This window comes from Aquarana catesbeiana, linkage group LG03, assembly GCF_042186555.1.
Source record: "Aquarana catesbeiana isolate 2022-GZ linkage group LG03, ASM4218655v1, whole genome shotgun sequence".
NCBI classification, from domain to species: domain Eukaryota; kingdom Metazoa; phylum Chordata; class Amphibia; order Anura; family Ranidae; genus Aquarana; species Aquarana catesbeiana.
In genome coordinates this window covers 578,933,992-578,955,635 of record NC_133326.1, presented here as the reverse complement: position 1 = coordinate 578,955,635, position 21,644 = coordinate 578,933,992, and the positions used below count along the sequence as shown (strand labels likewise).

Below are 21,644 nucleotides of genomic sequence, written 5' to 3'. Positions count from 1 at the left end.
ACGTCCTTCTGTATAGAGTGGGTTCCAAGGCATGGTGGGTGCACTGCAAGAAGAAAATGTGGGCGCCAGGCACTTTTTGAATGCAAAGAAATTTATTGTCTCTTGAACAGAACTGTGGAAGAGGGGGTTAGGGCCAGGACACCCTTAACCTCCCTGGCGGTATTCCTGAGTCTGGCTCGGGGGGAGATTTCAGTACCAAAAGCGGTAACCCCCAAGCCAGACTCGGGATCGCATCGCAGGATCCAGGAAGAGCTTACTTACCTTGTCCCCTGGATCCTGCGATGTCTCCCCGCTGTGATCTGCGAGCCGCCATGTCTCGCTCAATTCACAGTGCCAAGCTCCGTTCTCTTTATCATACCCGGGATGTCTACTAGACTCTTGTTTGGACAGATATAAGTGTGTTATTCCTAAGAATTACAGGCCTACAATATAAAACGCCAAATTTCAATGCAAAATATTGTACCGCTTTCAGCACCTAAAATCTGAAATAATCATACCGCCAGGGAGGTTAAGTAGATGCAATGATAATTGGCAGACTCCAAGACTTCTTTAGGAAGACAGCTATACAGGTGAAGGCCTCCAGCCAGACACCACTTCTGTATAGGTAGGATCGCTTCAATCTTGTAGCAGTTACTAACGGTAGTTGTATTCAACTATTGGCAACACAAACAGTTCTCTGCTTACCCCACAGTCACTCACTGTGGGCCTTTACTCAACGAACTCCCAGTCTTTCACTAGACTTCAGATCCAATAGCCACTGGATCCCCTGCGCTCTTCCACTTTAGCGCTGAGTATCTTCCTCAAGCATCACCCCCGATTCCCTGCTGGGTCCCTGGCTTGGCACTCACAGATACTTTTCAAGCGTCACCCTCTGCTGACCTGCTAGGTCCCTGGCTTGGCACCCACTGATGCTCTGCAAGCGTCACCTTTGCTGTCCCGCTGGGTCCGTGGCTTGGTACTCACTGAAGTTTTCCCACTTCATCACCATCCCCCAGCTGGTGAGAAGTCTGCTCTGGTACTGTTTTCAGCCTTCTCATTGTGGTCTCCGGTAACAAGGTGGTTGGTCCCTTAGTGGCGACAGCTTCCCTTTCTACCTCCAACCACAGCTGGTTCCCTGTCCGGTGGAACCACTACTTCTGGTTGGACTACAAGCCAGCAGTCCCAACCCTAAGCTGCTCTCCCGCTCCTGGAATGGCCCTCAGACAGACTAGTAGCTAAAGGTCCCCGGGATAGGCCTGAGGCTTCCGGCCTAGCAGCCCGGGGCAGCACATCACATGTCCACCTAGACAGCCGTCCGGGTGGCACAGAACCCCGATCACCTGACTCCACCCAAATAAATAGGCTCTCCCAGCAGGCCAAGGGACCAAAGAAAATCCCTGTCCATTGGCTGAGACACCCCATCCATTTATGACTGAGCTTGCAAAGCCCCTGTCTTATCTAATGTCACTAGCATAGTGCCACCTAGTGACAGAAGAGAAAGGGTGCAACAAGTCCAGATTTAGAGAGGAATCAACGGACCTCCTAACAATTGTCCAAGGCAACTATCGCCTGGCAACTAAATTGAATAGCAACCCTGCTTAAACATCAGGGTGCAACATCAAGCTTTACCTTTAGACTCAGGGTCCAGTTGAAAACTCCTCCATTAGCCATCCCGAGTTTGGTATTCAGGACGGAAGAACCAGTAGAAGGAAGTAATTTACCAGCTGACCTCATTAACACACACCCAGCACCTGTCTACCCCCTCTTCATGCATTTCCAATGCAATCAGCGATCACTGTTCTCACTAAATGCACAGCCATCATGTTTTTTTTTTCTACCTCACTTTCATTTTGATTATTCATTTGGCAGAGTATGCAGGAGCTGAGTGATCACATAAAAGCCTCTGTGGAGTAGAGCTGTAGTATTGAAAACAGGAGAAGTGTGGAAGTCTCACCATCTACTAGACAATCTAAATATAAAATCTCCTTTAGCTCTACCATCAACTATGAAGTGCAAGGACCTGCCTGATTGGATACAGAGTGATTGGATAGATAGGTGTCTCCTCCTATTATAAAGTTTTAGTAAATCTAAAGGTGATCATACAGAGATTGTACAATCAGATTGTATAGTGTATGGCCACTTTATACACCTAAAATTAACTATTCACACTTTAATTGTTAATGACACCCCAAATGCAGAAGCAAACACACATTTTGCCACAAGAAGAAGCAAGTGACAAATGCAAAAAAAGCGCAGTAAAAAAAGCGCAAACCGTAGCATGCCAAAATGTCCGTGAGCTACTCTGGAATCAATGAGCTGCCCTATGCATGCTGTGGGAAAAACGAGCCAAAAAACGTGCGCTCCCACTACGCTAGATGTGAATGGGGCCTAAAAGTAAAATTTATGTATTTGGACAAGAACAATGAGGCTCTGTTCACATCTGTGCATTTCTGAACGCACCACAAACCGCATAGAAAATGCACACTTTGCCGTGTGTTTTGCAAACACGCATCACACTTGCGTTGCTGTTAAATGTTAATGGCACCCCAAGCGCGGTAGCAGGCATGCATCTGCCATGTGACAAATGTGCTGCAAATGCACCAAAAAGCACAGTAAAAAACGCCCCACTCTCCATACAAAAAAGTTTTGGAGCTTCTTTGGGATAAGATATTTAGAGTAGTGCTATGGAAATATATATCATTAAAGCAATGTCCTTAAAACTTGTTATACATAAAAATATATGAAAACCTTAACATCAAGAAATATAAATAATTTGCCACCAAAAAGTATATCTGTGTTTTATCAATCATTAACAGAAAGTCCACTCCAATAAGGTGCAATAAACATGCTAATTTCAATCAAAGACTTCACTGTGCGCTTGCCTAATTCACACAATATTTGCATGTATCCTTAAAGTGATACGAAAGTCTCGTTTTTGTTTCTTTAAAAAAAAATAACAAACATGTTATACTTGCCTCCTCTGTGTAGTGGCTTTGCACAGAGCAGCCCAGATCCTCCTCTTCTCGGGTCCCTCTTTTGTGCTCCTGGCCCCTCCCTCCTGTTGAGTGCCCCCACAGCAAGCAGCTTGCACTAGGGACACCCGAGCCGAATGGATACACCGGGCACTGCATGAAGTGATTAGGGTGTGCCCAGGGACACCCCTTGCACACGCCTATGAAAGCTGCTATAGATGAGGTAAGTGAGAGCACATTAGGATGGCTTGAGCAGAAAAGACATTAGAAGAGGCTCCTATTTATTAAAAAAGGGAAATTCTGCCCGAAAAGATGAACTTTAGCCTTTAAACGTGTCCTAAAAGTACAATCAAAAAGGGCAGAAGTTATATTTACAGTGTTGCTTGGTTTTTAAATTTATATATCTAATGAGAAATTTTTTTTAAAAAATAGCCGATGCACATGTCCGGCGGTCGCTATCCCCGCCGGGCTCCCGCGATCGCTGGGGGCACACCGAGAACCGGCATCTGTGTGTGTAAACACACAGTTTCTGGTTCTCTGAGGGGAGAACAGACAGGTGGTCTGTTCATACAGAGTATGAACAGCGATCTGTCATCTCCCCTACACTGTCCACTCCCCCCATCAGTTAGAACACACACTAGGACACACTTAACTCCTTCACCGCCCCCTAGTGCTTAACCCCTTCACTGCCAGTGACGTTTTTACAGTAATCAATGCATTGTCATAGCACTTATCACTGTATTAATGCCAATGGTCCCAAAAATGTGTTAAAATTGTCCGACGTGTCCGTCATAATGTTGCAGTCCCGATAAAAATCGCAGATAACCACCATCACTAGTAAAAAAAAATTAATAATAAAAATGCCATAAATCTATCCCCTATTTTGTAGACGCTATAACTTTTGTGCAAACCAATCAATATACGCTTATTGCGATTTTGTTATTTTTGGTAAAAAAAAAATGTAGAAAAATACATATTGGCCTAAACTGAGGAAAAAAATTGTTTTTTTGTATATTTTTGGGGGATATTTATTATAGTTAATATTAAAAAATATTGCCTTTTTTTTCAAAATTGTCGCTCTTTTTTTGTTTATAGCGCAAAAAATAAAAACCACAGAGGTGATCAAATACCACCAAAAGAAAGCTCTAATTGTGGGGAAAAAAGGATGTCAATTTTGTTTGGGTGCAACGTCGCACAACCGCGCAATTGTCAGTTAAAGTGATGCAGTGTCGAATCGCAAAAAGTACTCTGCTCAGGAAGGGGGTAAAATCTTCTGGGGCTGAAGCGGTTAAAGAAGTAAACATATAATAAAATACAATTTTATAAAACGGTAATTTTTAACCACTGCAGTGATTTATAGCAAGTCTTTCCGCTAAACGCGTTTTATGGACATGGTCCTCTTCATCACGAACTAGCAGACTTGAATTCAAATTCAAGTCTGCTAATTCAAGTCTGCTAGGTCCTGATGAAGAGGACCATGTCCATGAAACGCGTTGAGCGGAAAGACTTTATATAAATCACTGCAGTGCTTTAAAACTACCGTTTTATAACTGTATTTTATTATATGTTTACTTCTTTAACCCGGAAGAATTTCCCCCCTTCCTGACCAGGCCATTTTTTGCAATACGGCACTGCGTTGCTTTAACTGACAATTGTGCGACGCTGTACCCAAACAAAATTTATGTCCTTTTTTTTCCCACAAATAGAGCTTTCTTTTGGTGGTATTTGATCACCTCTGCGGTTTTTATTTTTTGCGCTATAAACAAAAGAAGAGCGACAATTTTGAAAAAAAAAACACAATATCTTTTACTTTTTGCTATAATAAATATCCCAATTTTAAAAAAAAATAAAAATGTTTTCCTCAGTTTAGGCCGATATGTATTCTTCTACATATTTTTGTTAAAAAAAAATCGCAATAAGCGTATATTGATTGCTTTGCGCAAACGTTATAGGATTATCACGAACAGGTTATAGTTATCACGGACAGTACTCAATTTTCTCTGTCACAATTGCACTAATACGGCTACAATCACAGCAAATAAAATGTTACAAATTTCACTAAAACGTTGTGCCTCAAAAGTCCCATATATTACTACATATACTTTTTTCAAAACACTAGATTTAGGGATGTGGCATGCAAATTGATCAACTGCTTTAAGAATTATGTTGCACTGATTAGGTATTTGTGAAATAAAAAAATAAAATAGCAACTTTCGAAAGGCATATTTTTATTTTGTATATTAAATTTAGGAACTCAACATAAAAAAATCATAGACAGACCACTGGTAATATTAGAGATGATATAATATTTCAGAAGACCTTAGCTTATATACAGTATATTACATGGAACAAAAATATTGCAATGTTGACTAGTACTTGACACTCATACTTTCTAACAATTTCTCCTTCTGCAGGGTTTGAATCATTAAGAAGTGAAGCGTAATAAGTGAAAACTGGAGGAAGAAAGTGTTTTAAAGATGTTTAAAAAAGGCTTTGGCTTTTAACACACTTTTGGTCACCACAAATTTCACCATTGTTATCTTTTTAAATGACCCATGAATGTCTTGTTACAAGTTCCTTTTTTTACAACTGTGTCTAAAATAAAATTGATGATCGGATCCTTGATATTTTCCATTGCTGACTATGGTATGAAGTCTATTGTTCAATGTGATCAGGTGAGAGGCTTACGGGTAATGCTGGCCATAGATTTTGAATTATGATTTTACTTGCAGGCACAATCCAACTGTCCTCCATGGTCATCAGTTCTAGCACCAGTAAACCATCATGTATTTGTTTATGAATAGAAGCTTATTGTTAGAAACCAAATAGCAACTTATGCAGATTTTTCTACATATATAAAGATATATATATATTTATATATATATATATATATATATATATATATATATATATATATATATATATATATATATATATATATATATATATATATATATATATATATATATATATTTTTTTTTTTTTTTTTTTTCTAACATATAAAGAGTATGCAGTATGAGATAGTAGGTTATCTGTCAACATCCTTCCGCTTATCTCACATTAACCACCAAAAATAAACTTCCTTTTATACACAAAAAAAACAATGTGTGAAATTAGTCCAGTAAATATTGCTAAAGGGGTTGTGGCACCTTAGACTATGAATATACAGAATATAATATACTGTATATACAAAATACAAAAGCATCAGTTCCTGTAACTAATGATATGTATAGTAGACTGTGCAGTCCGTGCTTCCCTCCTATGTGCCCGCTCACTCACCAGCTGCTATAGACTCTCATAACAGAAGTCATATGTGCTTTGCAAATCATTTTAGATGCTGGGATTAGTAATCCTCAAATGAGGCTCCTTCTTTGTAGATAAAGATCTTCCTTATGTAGTATAATGGTAGAAAAAAGGCATGGCCCGGTGGCCGCGGGTGGTGGCGCCAGGTCCGGCTGGTGACAGGCACGTGGTGGCAGACTTCCGGTTTTGATTTCCTATGCTTGTTTTATCTTGTACAAAGTGAGTGGAATACTGTGTTTTATACTACCATTTCAATAAACTGAATTACACTATATACTTTCCCTTTTTTTGTACCATTATACCACACATGAGGAAAATCTTTATCTACAAAGAAAGAGCCTCGTTGGAGGACTACTTATCCCAGGATCTAAGATGATTTGCAAAGCGCATATGACTTCTGTTATGAGAGTCTATGGCATCTGGTGAGTGAGGGGACACATAGGAGGGGAACACGGACTGCGCTGACTTTGTTTACAGCACTTTAATATTTGATTAAGAATATCACCAAAAATGATGGACTTTTTTAATAGATTTTTGAATTTCGAACATTTGAACAATTGTATATATACAAGTCTAATGTAATTGTTTATATGTATTGATATCAGGATTCACAGTGAGAGCGCACTTTTTTTCACACATACACATGATTAAAGGGACTACACCTTTAAAGCTGTAGTAAGCCCACACATTGCATTGCATACTAGCACATTATGAGATATTTACCTTAGAACAAGGCTCCCACAGCTCGCCTGGTCACCGCTGAGGGGGCTGACATGTTCCCTTGGCATTTCTTCTGGGTTCGCAGGCTCCAGCGCTGTGAGTGCCCGGAGCCGCGATAACATCACTCCCGTGCATGCGCGCGGGAGTCCTTCCGGCACAAGCCGCTGACATCAGCAGCTGCATGAAAGGTGAATATCTCCTAAACAGGTTTAGGAGATATTCATTTTACCTACAGGTAAGCCTTATTACAATACAACCGCTTTAAAGGAGCAGCAATCTCACATCCACATTTATTTTCACATATTTTGTTTATGCACTACACCCATTAGCACGGGTATATATACATATATATCATTTTTATGTAGAGTAGACTGTTGTGTGTGTGTATACTTTTAAATTGAACCTCCGCCCAACACAAGCGCAAGATGTAACTGCAGTGCGCAATACCAAGAATAACAACCTCAATGGTCACCTAAGAGGCAAATAGAGTAGATAACATTGGGTCTTTGTTTCCATACCTGGCCAGGACACTAATTGAGTTTCCCACCACACTCCACAGACATGCTGGTAGGTTAACTGGCTCCTGTCTAAGTGAGTAGGGGCTTTAAAGGAGAAGTAAAGCCAAAGCTTGCTTGGCTGTACTCCTCCTGGGGATCACAGGAGTGTAGTTTGTTCTGCACTCCTGTGACTTGTTTTCAGCAGACGGTGCACGAAGTTCGTGACAATGGATTTGTTATCTGCCCCCATGCCTGGACTGGTACACTGGCTCAGTCTCTCAGCGAGCCGCTGAGAGTCTGAACTGGCCACTCCCGCCCCCTCCACAGCCCAGCCCTCCAGTGAGCGTGAGGGGGGGCAGAGCAGAGAGCTGTGAGAACCAAGCAATTGGCATTGTTTGATCGCTCGGTTCTCAGTGTTAGAGGCCCGGGGGACAGATGCATCATCGGACCGATGCTGCATCCACCTAGGCAAGTATGATTCTGGAAAAAAAAAACCCATACATCTCTTTTAATTTGCATGCCACGAGGGCAGGGACTGATGTAAATGAATCATATATAAAGTGCTGCATAAATTGAAGACTCTGCCTCTAATAAATAAATTAATGACAAGCAGTGAAGATGGCAGCAGTGGTAAAGAGGAGTGATGGGAACTTTGGACCTCTCAGCACTGGAGGAGGGCAAACCAAGAGCTGAGACTGCCATAATTTCATATTTACGGAACTAAAAAAGAAAACAGATTTTGAAAAAGTCCCTATTGTCTGGTCCCCAAAAATGTTAGAAAATGTCTTGATGAAAGAGTGGGCAAACACTACCAAATCTTGGAGGACGTGATTAGATAAGGATAAGATATTACTGATAGCAGAGAAGAAACACTCCTGCGCACAAGTGGATTACCAGCAGGCTATATAATGACACAGGCCTTGCTGCCCTCAAGGATGGGGGACCCTACTGATCAAAGATATAAAAGGAAAAGAAGGGGCGCACCAGCCTTGTGCATTATCCTTTGGATATGTTTATTAAAAATGGTAAAAAGAAAACTACTCACAAACAATGGTGTAAATTCTCGTGATATGAATAGTCATCAAATAACAGCATTCAGCAAAAGATGAATAGAATTCTCCAAGGGTCACAGAGGAACTCACAGGAGTCACTGCCAGCTGACGCGTTTCGAAGGGACCATCCCTTCTTCCTCAGAGCTCAGCAGTGGAGCTAGCAGTAGAGTAGGATATTACTGAGGTTTGATGTTTTTGTTATGTTATATTGGGAAATATAAAGTCTCTATTGTTAGATTCGTAGGGGGAACTCCATTTATTAAAAAATTGTATTTTCTATTATTTACATCTAAGTCACAGTAAGCAGGATACATTACTGTTCTTCATGTGTCAGGCATGATGATGTTATAATGGGGGTGGGCAGATACTACATAATTTCTATGACGCTCAGTGATATTAAAACCTGGTACAGATACCAAACTAATCTGGGTGCCTAGAATATTTTAGAATATAAACACCACTCTTTGGTTTATAAATTGTGACAATATGATCCAATAGTAATATTCAGGCCCCATTCAGATGATTGTACTTAAAGTGGAACTTCAGTCATTTTTGAATCTTTCCATCTATTAAATCTTCTGCCCTTTAAGTTTGTATAGTAAAATATTTTTTTTTTCTGCCAGTAAATACCTTATACAGCCCACTTCCTCTTTCTTGTCTGGTAAAAAGCCTAGGCTTATGACATCATGCACAGCTCTCTCTCTAATGCCGCGTACACACGAGCGGACGTTACGGCAGACTTTGTCCGGCGTACTTTTCGACGGACTTTACGACGGTCTTTCCGAATGAACAGACTTGCCTACACACAATCAACCAAAGTCCGACGGATTTGTACGTGATGACGTATGACCGGACTAAAACAAGGAAGTTCATAGCCAGTAGCCAATAACTGCCCTAGCGTCGGTTTTTGTCCGTCGGACTAGCATACAGACGAGCGCCAGGGGCGTCGGGAGGGGGTGGCTAGGCGTGGCTGAAGCCGCGAATGTGACCCCGAAAAGCCCCGAGTCTCGGCCATTTAAATTAACATTATTAGCCCCGAGTCCTCCATGAAAGTGCGGCGTCACACTGCGCATGAGCGGCGGCCGGGAGTCGGGGCGTGTGACGTCATGATAGGTGGCAGCAGCACGCACCGTGATGATGCGTCACGCACGGCCGGCCCCTACCTTCATAAAGCGGAGGTCGGCGGGAAACAAAGCGCGCGCTAACATCGTCCAGAGCAGACTCAAGGAGAAGGTGACGACATCACACGGAGAGTGACTAGCCGCCGCGCTCACCGCCGCCCGGACTCAGAAGGCAGCCAGGCTGAGCGAGCGTGTGACCACTGCAGGCCAAACAAGGTGACATTGACGACCTGACCTGACTGCTGAGCGAGCCTAAGCCTGACAGACTGAGCTGAGGAGTACTGTGGAGGCGAGGGCCTAAGGTGACCGTGAGTCGAGGCAGCCAGTGGCACTGGTGGTTAGTCTGGACTGCACTGCACACTGCTCAGGCCTATGCCCTGGTCCCCGCGTCGTGGTCACGCGGCGCCACGCACTTGACTTCAAGAACCAGAACTGAGTGAGAAGTTGAACAGCGAGTGAACTGAATGTACTGACTGCGCCTGCGGCCTTGTCGCGTGGAAAAGCCGTGCACTTATATATAATATATATAATATATATTTGTTTGATCAGTAGTAGTACAGTAGGAGGTGGCTGTGGCAGGCTCCAGTCCAGGCCTGGCCGGGTGGGCCCTGTCTGGACTAGTCTCTTCTCAAGTCATCATCAAATAATCAATCATACCTGCTGCCAGTGGTGGACCGTGTGGTCACTGGTCATCAATCAACTCATCATGCTTCATGAAATGGGGGGCGCAGTAGCGCACTACAGGTAACTATATGCAAATGCATGCATGGAGAAAAATGCTTATATGTCTGATCACATGTTAAAATAAAATCCTATAGTCTAATTTAAATCACATTCACAGACTGTTTATTAAAATAATTTTGTAAAAAGTCTTTATAGTCTGAAATAAGAACGATACCTACTGGCTACCTAGATTACCCTTACTTTACCCATTTAATATAATATATACTTCAATAATTAGCATGGAAAAAATGCTGGCTTGATGTCTGATCACATTGATTTTAAAACAGAATCCTATAGTATAATTTAAATCACAGACTGTGTTTATTATAATAATTTAGTAAAATAGAATGTTGGTTTAAGACAGTCTGAAAGAAATTAGAACATTACCTACCTAGATAGATTACAGTCATAATACGGTAACCTTGCCTTACCCATTTAATAGATATAAAATATACTTCAATATATAATTCCACAAAGGAAATGGGGACAACTTGGCAAGCGACATTTTGTATGTATTAATCACAATTTACTCTTGTAAAATGCTGACAACCAGAAAATAGATTTTTATACTGTATATTGCTTTTATCTTTTTCTAATAGTATATTATGTGCAACATACCATCAACATCAAAGTTTTTTTTTGGAATGGCACTGAAACGCATGTCAACAATGCATTCGAATATGCAACAACAAAACAGGTAAAAATCCCTCTCTCCTTCTCCTCTCTCCTTCTTCTCTCTCCTTGTCCTCTCTCTCCTTGTCCTCTCTCTCTTCATCCTCTCTCTCTTCGTCCTTTCTCCTCTCTCTTCTTGTCCTCTCTCTTTGTCCTCTCTTCTCTCTCTTTGTCCTCTCTCCTCTCTCTTCTCTTTTGTCCTCTCTCTTCTTTTTTGTCGTCTCTCTCCCCTTTCTCTTCTTGCCTTTTCCTCTCCTGTGACCTGACGGATCATGTATGGTGCAGGTGGTACATAATAATTTGAGTCGAGCAAGCATGGTGGTGGGAGTGGCAGTGGGACCCTATTTCAATTGTAAATGCCCAATTGAGGTTTCATGTAGTTTAGAGCAACCACCGTTAGCACTACTTACTGCTAGCCTAGCGCATTCACTTTTACATCTATACTATTAATATTTTGACTTAAGGCCAACACAGCCCTGCCCTGCTGCCTGTTATGTTTTAACATGATTCATGTTACAGTCAGATAATAAATTGCTGATGCTATCAATACCTTGCCAATGCCACTGATTCGTTTAGGCTATAATAAAATATATTTGTCATCTAGGATAATTAAAAACCTCCCAACCCTGTGTGTGGTTTGTATATTGCATAATGTTTTTGGCCAAACACAATGCAGCTGTTGACAGCTTTCTGCTTTCCCTTCATTAGAAGTTGGTCAGGCTGACTTGATGGGCATTGGTAAGGCTGAGTCTGAATGGAAGAGACACCAAAGAGGCAAAACCCCCCTACAACAACAGGTAAGCAGACAAAAAATTCTAAATAAAAAATATATTTTCCAAAAAATGACACTTCATTTGCAATTTTCAATAGTCTTGCCATAAAGATTTAAAGTTTTTCAATAAAAGTAATCTGGAGCATGGAGACTGTCTGTCAGAAGAGTTTATTAATGTAAAAATCTGTCATGTGAGGTCACAGTGTTGACACTACCAGTAGAAAAGTTTCTAACAATTCATAAGTTTCAACTGACACCTCATTTATTTAAACTGGCTCACTGTAGGGCAGAGATTTTTACCCTTGCCCCCCCAGATGTTTTGGAAAGACATTTCCCACGATGCTTGAATACACTGCAGAATATGCACATCATGGGAAATGTAGTTCCAAAACATCTGGGGTGCCAAGGTTCTGCATCACTAGTGCTCTAGCATCATAATAACCCTATACTGGTTATGTTTAGAGTACACATTTAAATGATCACTGAATTACATGATCTACATAACTACTTTTTAGTGCTTTTTGCATATTTGCACTACAGAATGTGTTCCATAGGAAACCTTGGTAAATAGACTGTAATGCAAATCTTCAAAAAGCACTATAAATTCATAGGTGTGAATAATCCAGCCTTACACACACTGCTTGTCTTCATGAGCAGAGCAGCAAAAGCACACTACAATCCATTTAAAGTGGTGTTCCAGAATAAGAAAATAAAAATCATGAATGTGCCAAAAAAAAAACAAACAAAAAAAACAAAGAATTTTTTTTTTTTTTACTCACCTCTAAATGCCTGTTGCTAGGGGGTCCCTCGTAGTCTGCCTCCTTCAGTGCCTGGGCTCTTGGCGTCACTTCACCTCGGTGCCGGAAGTGCTCAGCTCTGCCCCCTCCCTCTTGTCAATCATCTGGGACATGTGAAAGGTCCCAGATGATTGCGCGGCCAATTACGGCGCGCGCAAAGACCTGAAATAGTGTGGGCCATGTTTCGGTAGATAATAAATGTGTTAAGCGATTTTCAATTTTCCAGTGTGATGTTGCCAGCGCACGCTTGCAACCACTGCTGCAGCCTGTGGTGAATAGTGGGTGTATACTTTTTATAAACAAGAAAAAACTAATCTCACTAACAATAAATACACATATTAAGTTAAAAAAAAGACGATTTAAACATGGAAATAAAAAAAAATTATATACCTACCAAGTTCAGGAAAGCAAACTCTAAATTCGAAATAATTTCTTCATAGGATATGGATATCAGAAATTTTTTCAGCAAAAAAGGGTCAAAAGCAGCAGGAGAAGCTGAGCCTCAGGAAGAAGCCGTGAGCACGGATCAAATTTCAGAATGTGATGACAGTATTTTACTTGCAGAGGAAGGCACTTCTAGTACCACAGCAGATACAGAAGTGGGTGATGGATCCATTGATATGTCTGCAGTTTGTAATGTTACTGATCTAGGAGATGTGGATAGTGGTTCTATGCAGCCTAAACTAAAGCAATATCCATATGAAATGTTTGGTTCACAAAAGCGATCATTCCAATTTCACTGGTTTGAAAAATATAATTGGCTAGAATATTCATGTACAAAAAATACTGCATTTTGTTTTGCTTGTCGAAATTTTGCCCCAAAAGGCAAGAGGCACAATCTGGACGCATTATTAACCACACAAGGTTTTAAAAATTGGAAATGTGCTTTAGATTCCTTTAAGGAGCATAAAAGAAGTGTTCTTTACAAGTCTAGCATGTTGGCATAGGCAGCTTGTAAAGATGCTAAACTGCGTGGAAATGTTGTAGAACAAATAGAAAAAGCTACTGAACTCCAAATTCAAGAAAGGCAACAATATCTAAAACGAATAGTTGCAACCACAGTGCTTCTTGCCAAGCAGGGCATATCATTTCAAGGTCATTTAGAAGGAGAAGGAAGCCTAAATAGAGGCAATTTTAAAGAGTGCTTAAATTATTTACATAAATTTGATCCTTTCCTTCAAAAGTACAAGCCTCCAGGCAATGCTACGTACACTTCACCTTCATCACAAAATGATCTTATACAGTGCTGTTCAGAAAAAGTAACAAGTACAATTGTTAGCCAGTTAAAGAAATCTGGAATGTATGCCAAAATGGCAGACGAAGCAAGGGATAAAAGAAAAGAGCAACTTGCTATCTGTGTACGCTACGTTGAACCTGACACAAGTGCTGTAAAAGAACATTTCCTGGGATTTTGTGAACTGAAAGATTTAAGTGCAAATTCAGTTAATGGTTTAGCCAATGTCCTCTGCGTTGCTCAAACGTACGATGGAGCTGTAGTTATGAGTGGCATAATTGGTGGTGTACAAGCAAAGTTTCAGAAAAAACATCCTGAAGCTATTTATGTTCACTGTTATGCCCATTAACTAAACCTTGTACTCTGCTATACCTGTAAAGCAATCCCAGAGGCTTCAGATTTTTTTCAAACACTAGAAAACCTTTATACTTTTTTTAGTGTTTCTTTTACACAGCACCAAAAGTTCATTGATGTTCAGGTGCAACTTGGACTAAAAGAAACAGAACTAGTACAGCTCTCAGAGACACGTTGGTCTTGCCAGATACATTCCATTACTGCCCTAATACACAACTTTACAGCTGTTGTGCAGTGTCTTAAAGAGGAGAAATCTGCCACAGCCACTGGCTTGTTGATTAAATTGGTTATCAATGCGTTACTGCCTTTTTGCATTTGAATTGTTACTGGCTACTACAGAAGGTTTCCATAAGTTGCTTCAGAAGGAAAACCTAGATTTGTCTACTGCATTAGAGTATAAAAAAGATGTTTGTACTTCATTAAGATCTCTAAGAACCAATGCCAAATCAAGAGATATACTTCAAAAAGCTGTTTCTTTGTTTGACACTGACACTGAGAATCCACAAACATCCAGGCAAATTAAAAAACCAAAAATGATGGAAGACTTTGTGTACGAAGCCAGACCAACACCACGTGATCATTTGTCAAGTGAAGATGATCTTAGAACAAAAATCTTTTACCCTTGCTTGGACCGAATGCTCTCTGAACTTGACCATCGTTTCTCAAGCATTAAAGAAAATTTGGTCAAGGGCATTGAGGCATGCAACCCACTTTCTTCCTCTTTTCTGTCAGAAGACATAAAGGCACTTGCACAACATTACAAAATTGATCTGCACTATGAAGAAGTAGTTGTTGCTAAAAACTTCTTTGAACGCAAAAAACAGGAAGGTGCGGTACTAACAGTACAGCACATTTGCAAACTGGATCCTTTAATGTTTCCAACGGTTAAAAAAATCATGCAAATTGTCCTAACAATTCCTGTGAGCAGCTGCTCTTGCGAAAGATCATTTAGTGCTTTGAGACGTCTACATGCATGGCTCAGAGGTACAATGGGGCAAGCAAGGCTTCATCATCTTGCAGTTCTTTCCATTGAAAAGGGCGTTTTGGAATCGGTGTCCGATGAATGTGTAATTGATCATTTTGGTAACAAACAATCACAAAGGCATACCTTGGTTCTCTCAAGAGATTAACCATTACAAGCACTTCAGCTGCCTCAGTAAATTGAATTCGCTCCTGAAACTAATATTCTAAACTATACCTATAGTAGGGGTAGGATAGTTCAAGAATAACAGTTAATGGTGGTTGGCTGTTTGGGATGCTATGTACAGTATCTCACAAAATAAGTACTCATACACCTCACATTTTTATAAATATTTTATTATAGCTTTTCATGTGACAACACTGAAGAAATTACACTTTGCTACAATCGAAAGTAAAAGTAGTGAGTGTACCGCTTGTATAACAGTGTAAATTTACTGTCCCCTCAAAATAAATCAACACACAGCCATTAATGTCTAAACCGCTAGCAACAAAAATGAGTTTACCCCTAAGTGCAAATGTCAACATTGGGTCCAAAGTCTTAATATTTTGTGTGGTCACCAATTTCTTGCACTACCTTAACCCTCTTGTGCATGGGAGTTCACTGGAGCTTCAAGGTTGCTACTGGAGTCCTCTTCCACTCCTCCATGACGACATCACGGAGCTCTTGAATGTTTGATACCTTCCGCTCCTCCACTTGCAGTTTGAAGATGCCCCACCGATGTTCAATCTGTTTTAGGTCTGGAGATATGCTTGGCCAGTCCATCACCTTTAAACTCTTAAGTCTATTTCCCAAAGACAACCCTTGGATATGACGCTGAGAACGTGCACTCTGACTCAACTTCTTTGGTCGACCATTGGCGAGGCCTGATCTGAGTTTAACCTGTCCTGCTAAACCGCTGTATGTTCTTGGCCACCGTGCTTCGGCTCAGTTTCAGGTTATTGGCAATCTTGGAGCCAAGGCCATCTTTATAGAGATCCTCAGTTCTTTCCCATGAGGTGCCACCGTGGCATGTATTTAGATCTTCCAGTATCAGAGCGATAACACCAAGTTTCACACCTGAGACCTTGTTGTAACACTAGCGACTAATGAATCACATGAAACTGGGAGGGAAAATGGCTAATTGGGCCCAATTTGGACATTTTCACTTGGGGGGTATACTCTTGCCAGCGGTTTAGACATTAATGGCTGTGTGTTGAGTTATTTTGAGGGGACAGCAAATTTACACTGTTATACAAGCTGTACACTCACAAATTGTAGCAAACTGACATTTCTTCAGTGTTGTCAGATGAAAAGATAGAATAAAAGATTTACAAAAATGTGAGGGGTGTACTCACTTTTGTGAGATGCTATGTACCCCTTTATTGCAAAATTATTTCCTACAGTAAGACAATGTCTGAACAAGTGCAATTGTTAGTGAATTAAATTGAGAATGTATGCCATAGTAGCAGACAAAGCAAGGAAGGGATAAAAGAAGGCAGCAACTTTGTATCTGTGCAAGCAATGTTCAACCAGACACAAGTGCTGTCAAATCTTTCAGTTCACAAAATCCCAGGAAATGTTCTAAGTGCAGATCCAATAACAGAAAATCTTCAAAAGATTCTCTGGCGTGTCACTTGTGTAGACAATCTCTTCTCTGTCTTACTCAGACATCAAAAATTAGTTACTGAAAATGGAATATTGTAATACTATACTACAGTTTAAAAATGATGGCACTTTACAGTACAGATTGTTTAATATATGGTTAACGAGTTGTAATATTTGTAGTTTTACTACAACACATTGTTTGCACTTTTATTTAAAGTTTTAAACTGGTGTATTTTCAACTCATGAAGCACCTTGCACTTTTTTTTTTGTTTTTTTGTTTTTCAAGAAACTCCAAATTGTAGCGAACCAAAATACAAATGGCAAAGATCAAGCTATGAATACTACTAGTACTACAGTCGATTTTGGAGAATTTCTCCATATTGGTTATTTTTACCTCCATTTATCATTTTGATCTTTGCTATCGTTTGGAGTTTATTGAATAAACCACTGTTATGTGTTAAATGAGTGTTATAACAAGTGTCTTAAATATCGACTAAGAAACCCATGCCATGTTTAGGGTATTCTCTCCTTCCAGTATACCTCTATGAGTCTGACCCTAAAAGTGGGATAGTTCTATCTATACTATAGTCTATAGGCACCAAAATAACTTTAGCTTAATGAACCATTTTTTGTGTATTAATCATGCCCCTGCAATCTGTCTCACTGCTCAATTCTCTGCCATTTAGCTGTTAAATCACTGAATTTTTTTTATGTTTTTGTTTTTCAGCCTAGTCATAACCCTGCCTTGTGTGACTAACACAGCCTCCTTAAAATTTTGCTGTCAAGAGACATCTAATTATAAGTAAAATTGTTTGGGTATATTGGCGCTACCTACAAATGGTTATACTATGGGATAGCCTAAAGTATAGCACTCCCTACTGATGTTCATAGATCTTAGGTGTGCAATATGCATGAACCCCCTATTATAGTATGGGTGGTCCTACGATCAGTATGAATCCACTACTCATATATTATGGAAATTTATGATAATTACCAAGTGTCGCACAGCTTACTGTGTCATACAGCCTTTGGGAAGGAAGCCAGAGGCTGCATACCATACTATGCATTTATTAATAACCATATATCTCTATGATGGTATATAGATATCGTGTTGTCCTAATTTAATTGTATGAACAACATATATTGTATTGCATAGAACAAACCAGAATATAGCAGGTCCAACAATTAAAACTACAACATATATTGCAAACGTCCCATATATTGCTGTTAATATAATTTATTCAGGTTCCCACAGGTGACTTGTGTGCTCCAACAATTTGTCTGGTGACTCTTGTGCTCCCCCTTTGGTTGCTTACTCACCAACTCCCAGGACCCCACCAGGGGTATGGTGCTTTTGATATAATTTGCTGGGTCACTCCACTTGTTCCGTCTGTCAGATAGTCAGCTACCAAAATCCACACTGGGGTAATCCACCTGAAATCGGGGATGGGTCGCCTTGCTGCTGTGTTTTGTGTTGGATGTCTCCTATGCTTTCCAATCCTTGGAGGTATTGCTTCCCCTCAAATATTATAAAAAAGGAGAGCTTCCATAGCGTAATAAAGTTTGATACTTTATTTAAAACTTCATATACCCGCAATACGGGGTTAAATAACCATAATGGGTATGACTGAAGCAAAATTAATTAACAAAAAATTAAAAACTTAAAAAATCTATATGATTTTTAAAATTAACAAAATGACAAAAAATAAAAAATAAAAAATAATAACAAAGTAAAAGAAGTCCAGGTACTATTGTATATTATTGACCAAGTTAGGTAGGACAGCATTAGTACCAAGCTAGATAGAAAAACAGTCCCTCCAATCAGGCATAAACAGTGCAGTGGAGGTGTGTAAAGCACCAGGCTGCTAAGCACCGTCCTCCTCTCTCGTTGCTGAGGACGTCATGTGACGAAGCGCGCACAACGGCATCACGCTCTGTCAGTCTGCTCTAGGGCATACGAGAGAGGAGGACGGTGCTTAGCAGCCTGGTGCTTTACACACCTCCACTGCACTGTTTATGCCTGATTGGAGGGACTGTTTTTCTATCTAGCTTGGTACTAATGCTGTCCTACCTAACTTGGTCAATAATATACAATAGTACCTGGACTTCTTTTACTTTGTTATTATTTTTTATTTTTTATTTTTTGTCATTTTGTTAATTTTAAAAATCATATAGATTTTTTAAGTTTTTAATTTTTTGTTAATTAATTTTGCTTCAGTCATACCCATTATGGTTATTTAACCCCGTATTGCGGGTATATGAAGTTTTAAATAAAGTATCAAACTTTATTACGCTATGGAAGCTCTCCTTTTTTATAATATTTGAGGGGAAGCAATACCTCCAAGGATTGGAAAGCATAGGAGACATCCAACACAAAACACAGCAGCAAGGCGACCCATCCCCGATTTCAGGTGGATTACCCCAGTGTGGATTTTGGTAGCTGACTATCTGACAGACGGAACAAGTGGAGTGACCCAGCAAATTATATCAAAAGCACCATACCCCTGGTGGGGTCCTGGGAGTTGGTGAGTAAGCAACCAAAGGGGGAGCACAAGAGTCACCAGACAAATTGTTGGAGCACACAAGTCACCTGTGGGAACCTGAATAAATTATATTAACAGCAATATATGGGACGTTTGCAATATATGTTGTAGTTTTAATTGTTGGACCTGCTATATTCTGGTTTGTTCTATGCAATACAATATATGTTGTTCATACAATTAAATTAGGACAACACGATATCTATATACCATCATAGAGATATATGGTTATTAATAAATGCATAGTATGGTATGCAGCCTCTGGCTTCCTTCCCAAAGGCTGTATGACACAGTAAGCTGTGCGACACTTGGTAATTATCATAAATTTCCATAATATATGAGTAGTGGATTCATACTGATCGTAGGACCACCCATACTATAATAGGGGGTTCATGCATATTGCACACCTAAGATCTATGAACATCAGTAGGGAGTGCTATACTTTAGGCTATCCCATAGTATAACCATTTGTAGGTAGCGCCAATATACCCAAACAATTTTACTTATAATATTCTGGCAAGGAACCTGTATAGGAACTTTGTATAAGGGAGGCAGCAACCTTAGTCTCTGAACCCATATACTTATCCTAAAGCGCAGTTCTTTGGTTCATAAAGAGACATCTAATGTTTAGACTTCTTTTACTGTACATTGGGGTTGATTTTCTAAAACTAGAGAGTGCAAAATGTGGTGCATCTGTGCATAGTAACCAACCAGCTTCCAGGTGGTATTGTGAAAGCTGAACTTAACAAGCTGAAGTTAGAAGCTGATTGGCTACCATGCACAGCTGCACCATATTTTTCACTCTACTGTTTGGTGTTTAAAAGTTATCATCTCCTGCACTGTAATTTGCCTTTAGGAGCCACCTCCTGTATCGTATGTGCTTAAAGCGGAGTTCCACCCAAATTTTGAACAATATCTATATGTATTCTCTTCCTTGCCTAGATGCTGACATGCCGTTTAAAAAAATTAAAATCGCCGTAATTACCTTTTATTTTTCTATTCTTCTTTGCACTTCCTGGTTCTCCTCCCGTGGGAGTAGGCATGTTTCTAGCCTCTCCCAGACTCCTGGGAGCTAGTCTCAGGCTTCCCAGGATGCCACTGAGCATGTGCGGGAACGAGCGGTGAATGCTGGGAGCACAGCATTCACCACATCCAGGAAATAAATGCTTGTGGGCTTCAAATGCCCACAATGAAGATGGAAACCGCCTGCAGTGAATAATATAAGTTATTCTTTCCGACGAAATCTGACACAGGCGGACATATTACACACAATATGTGACTATGTAATGCTGAGAAGAAAAGTTTGTGAATGAACTCAAAAAAAAAAAAAAAACGATAGATAGGTGGACCTCTACAGTGAGAAAATTCTGATGGGAAAATTAAACCCTTTTTTTTCATGGCTGTGTCAGTCACATCCAGGGGAGGTGTAACTAGGGCTGCCTGCATCCATTCAAAGGACAGAAACAAAAGTGTTTCAATGCCTAAATGACAGAGAAACTAAAGGTGTATGGGTGGGGTGGTCTATACACAAATGGATTAAGCTCATTTTGTTGCCTCTTACCTAGAGTATCCCTTTTAGTAGTGAATGGACGTGTGTAAACTGCCTTTTATGGATAGTTTTGGACTTCAAGATTTTAAACTGATGTTTATTTCACATCAGTCAGTACCTTGTACTTTTTTGGTTGTTTTTTTCACTAAACTCAAAATTCTAGTGAACCAGAATCAAAAAGGCAAAGATCAAGCTAAAATTGCCAAGCTATGGCTACAAGGCGAGTTTGATAATTTCTCCATATTAGCTATTTTTACCTGCATTTTGCTCTTTGCTATAGTTTGGCATTTATTGAATAAACCCGTTATGTGTTAAATGAGTGTTGTATAACACGTCACGTGTCTTAAATATTGCCTGAGACACCCATGCGGCATGGGTTCATTGAGGTTGACTGGAATGAGAGAATAACCTAAACATGGCCATGCCATGTTTAGGGTATTTTCTCCTTCCAGTCTACCTCTATGACCCTTGGGCCTGGTTCACACCTATGCATTTTTAGTGTTTTTTTGCATTTTGCAGATTTGCGCTACAGTCCATTTAACATTGTTTCCAATGGAGCACACTCTGTAGTGCAAATATGCAAAAAGCACTAAAAATGCATAGGTGTGAATCAGGCCTTAGGCTCGATTCATACCTATGCATGTGCATGTTGCTTTTGAGCATTTTTGGAGTTTTTTTTGTCATGCTTGTTAAAAAATTCCCATGCATGTCTGCAAAATGCATCAAAAAACGCGCTAGTGTGAATGGAGCCTAAGGCCCCATTCACACTAGCGCGTTTTTTGATGCATTTTGC

At 40.1% G+C, this 21,644-nt stretch overlaps 2 protein-coding genes across 4 annotated transcripts in view; both read left to right on the top strand.

Moving 5' to 3' along the window:
- LOC141132948 (hepatitis A virus cellular receptor 1 homolog) overlaps positions 1-5,813 on the top strand; it is a 104,873-nt gene extending 99,060 nt beyond the window's left edge. The window contains exon 4 of the mRNA XM_073621971.1: positions 5,366-5,813. The gene's annotated coding sequence lies outside the window, so the exon portion shown is untranslated. The remainder of the gene's footprint in view (positions 1-5,365) is intronic.
- A 5,151-nt stretch (positions 5,814-10,964) lies between these two features.
- Positions 10,965-21,644, top strand: part of LOC141132947 (hepatitis A virus cellular receptor 2 homolog) — a 61,727-nt gene continuing 51,047 nt past the window's right edge. Inside the window, exons 1-2 of one of the 3 annotated variants that reach the window (XM_073621968.1) lie at positions 10,965-11,064; positions 11,748-11,836. In XM_073621968.1, the coding sequence (XP_073478069.1) occupies positions 11,794-11,836 (43 nt within the window). In that variant the 5' untranslated portion in view covers positions 10,965-11,064; positions 11,748-11,793. Of the gene's footprint in view, positions 11,065-11,684; positions 11,837-13,048; positions 13,208-21,644 lie in introns of those variants that run through there. The other 2 variants (XM_073621970.1, XM_073621969.1) reach the window with 2 other exon arrangements.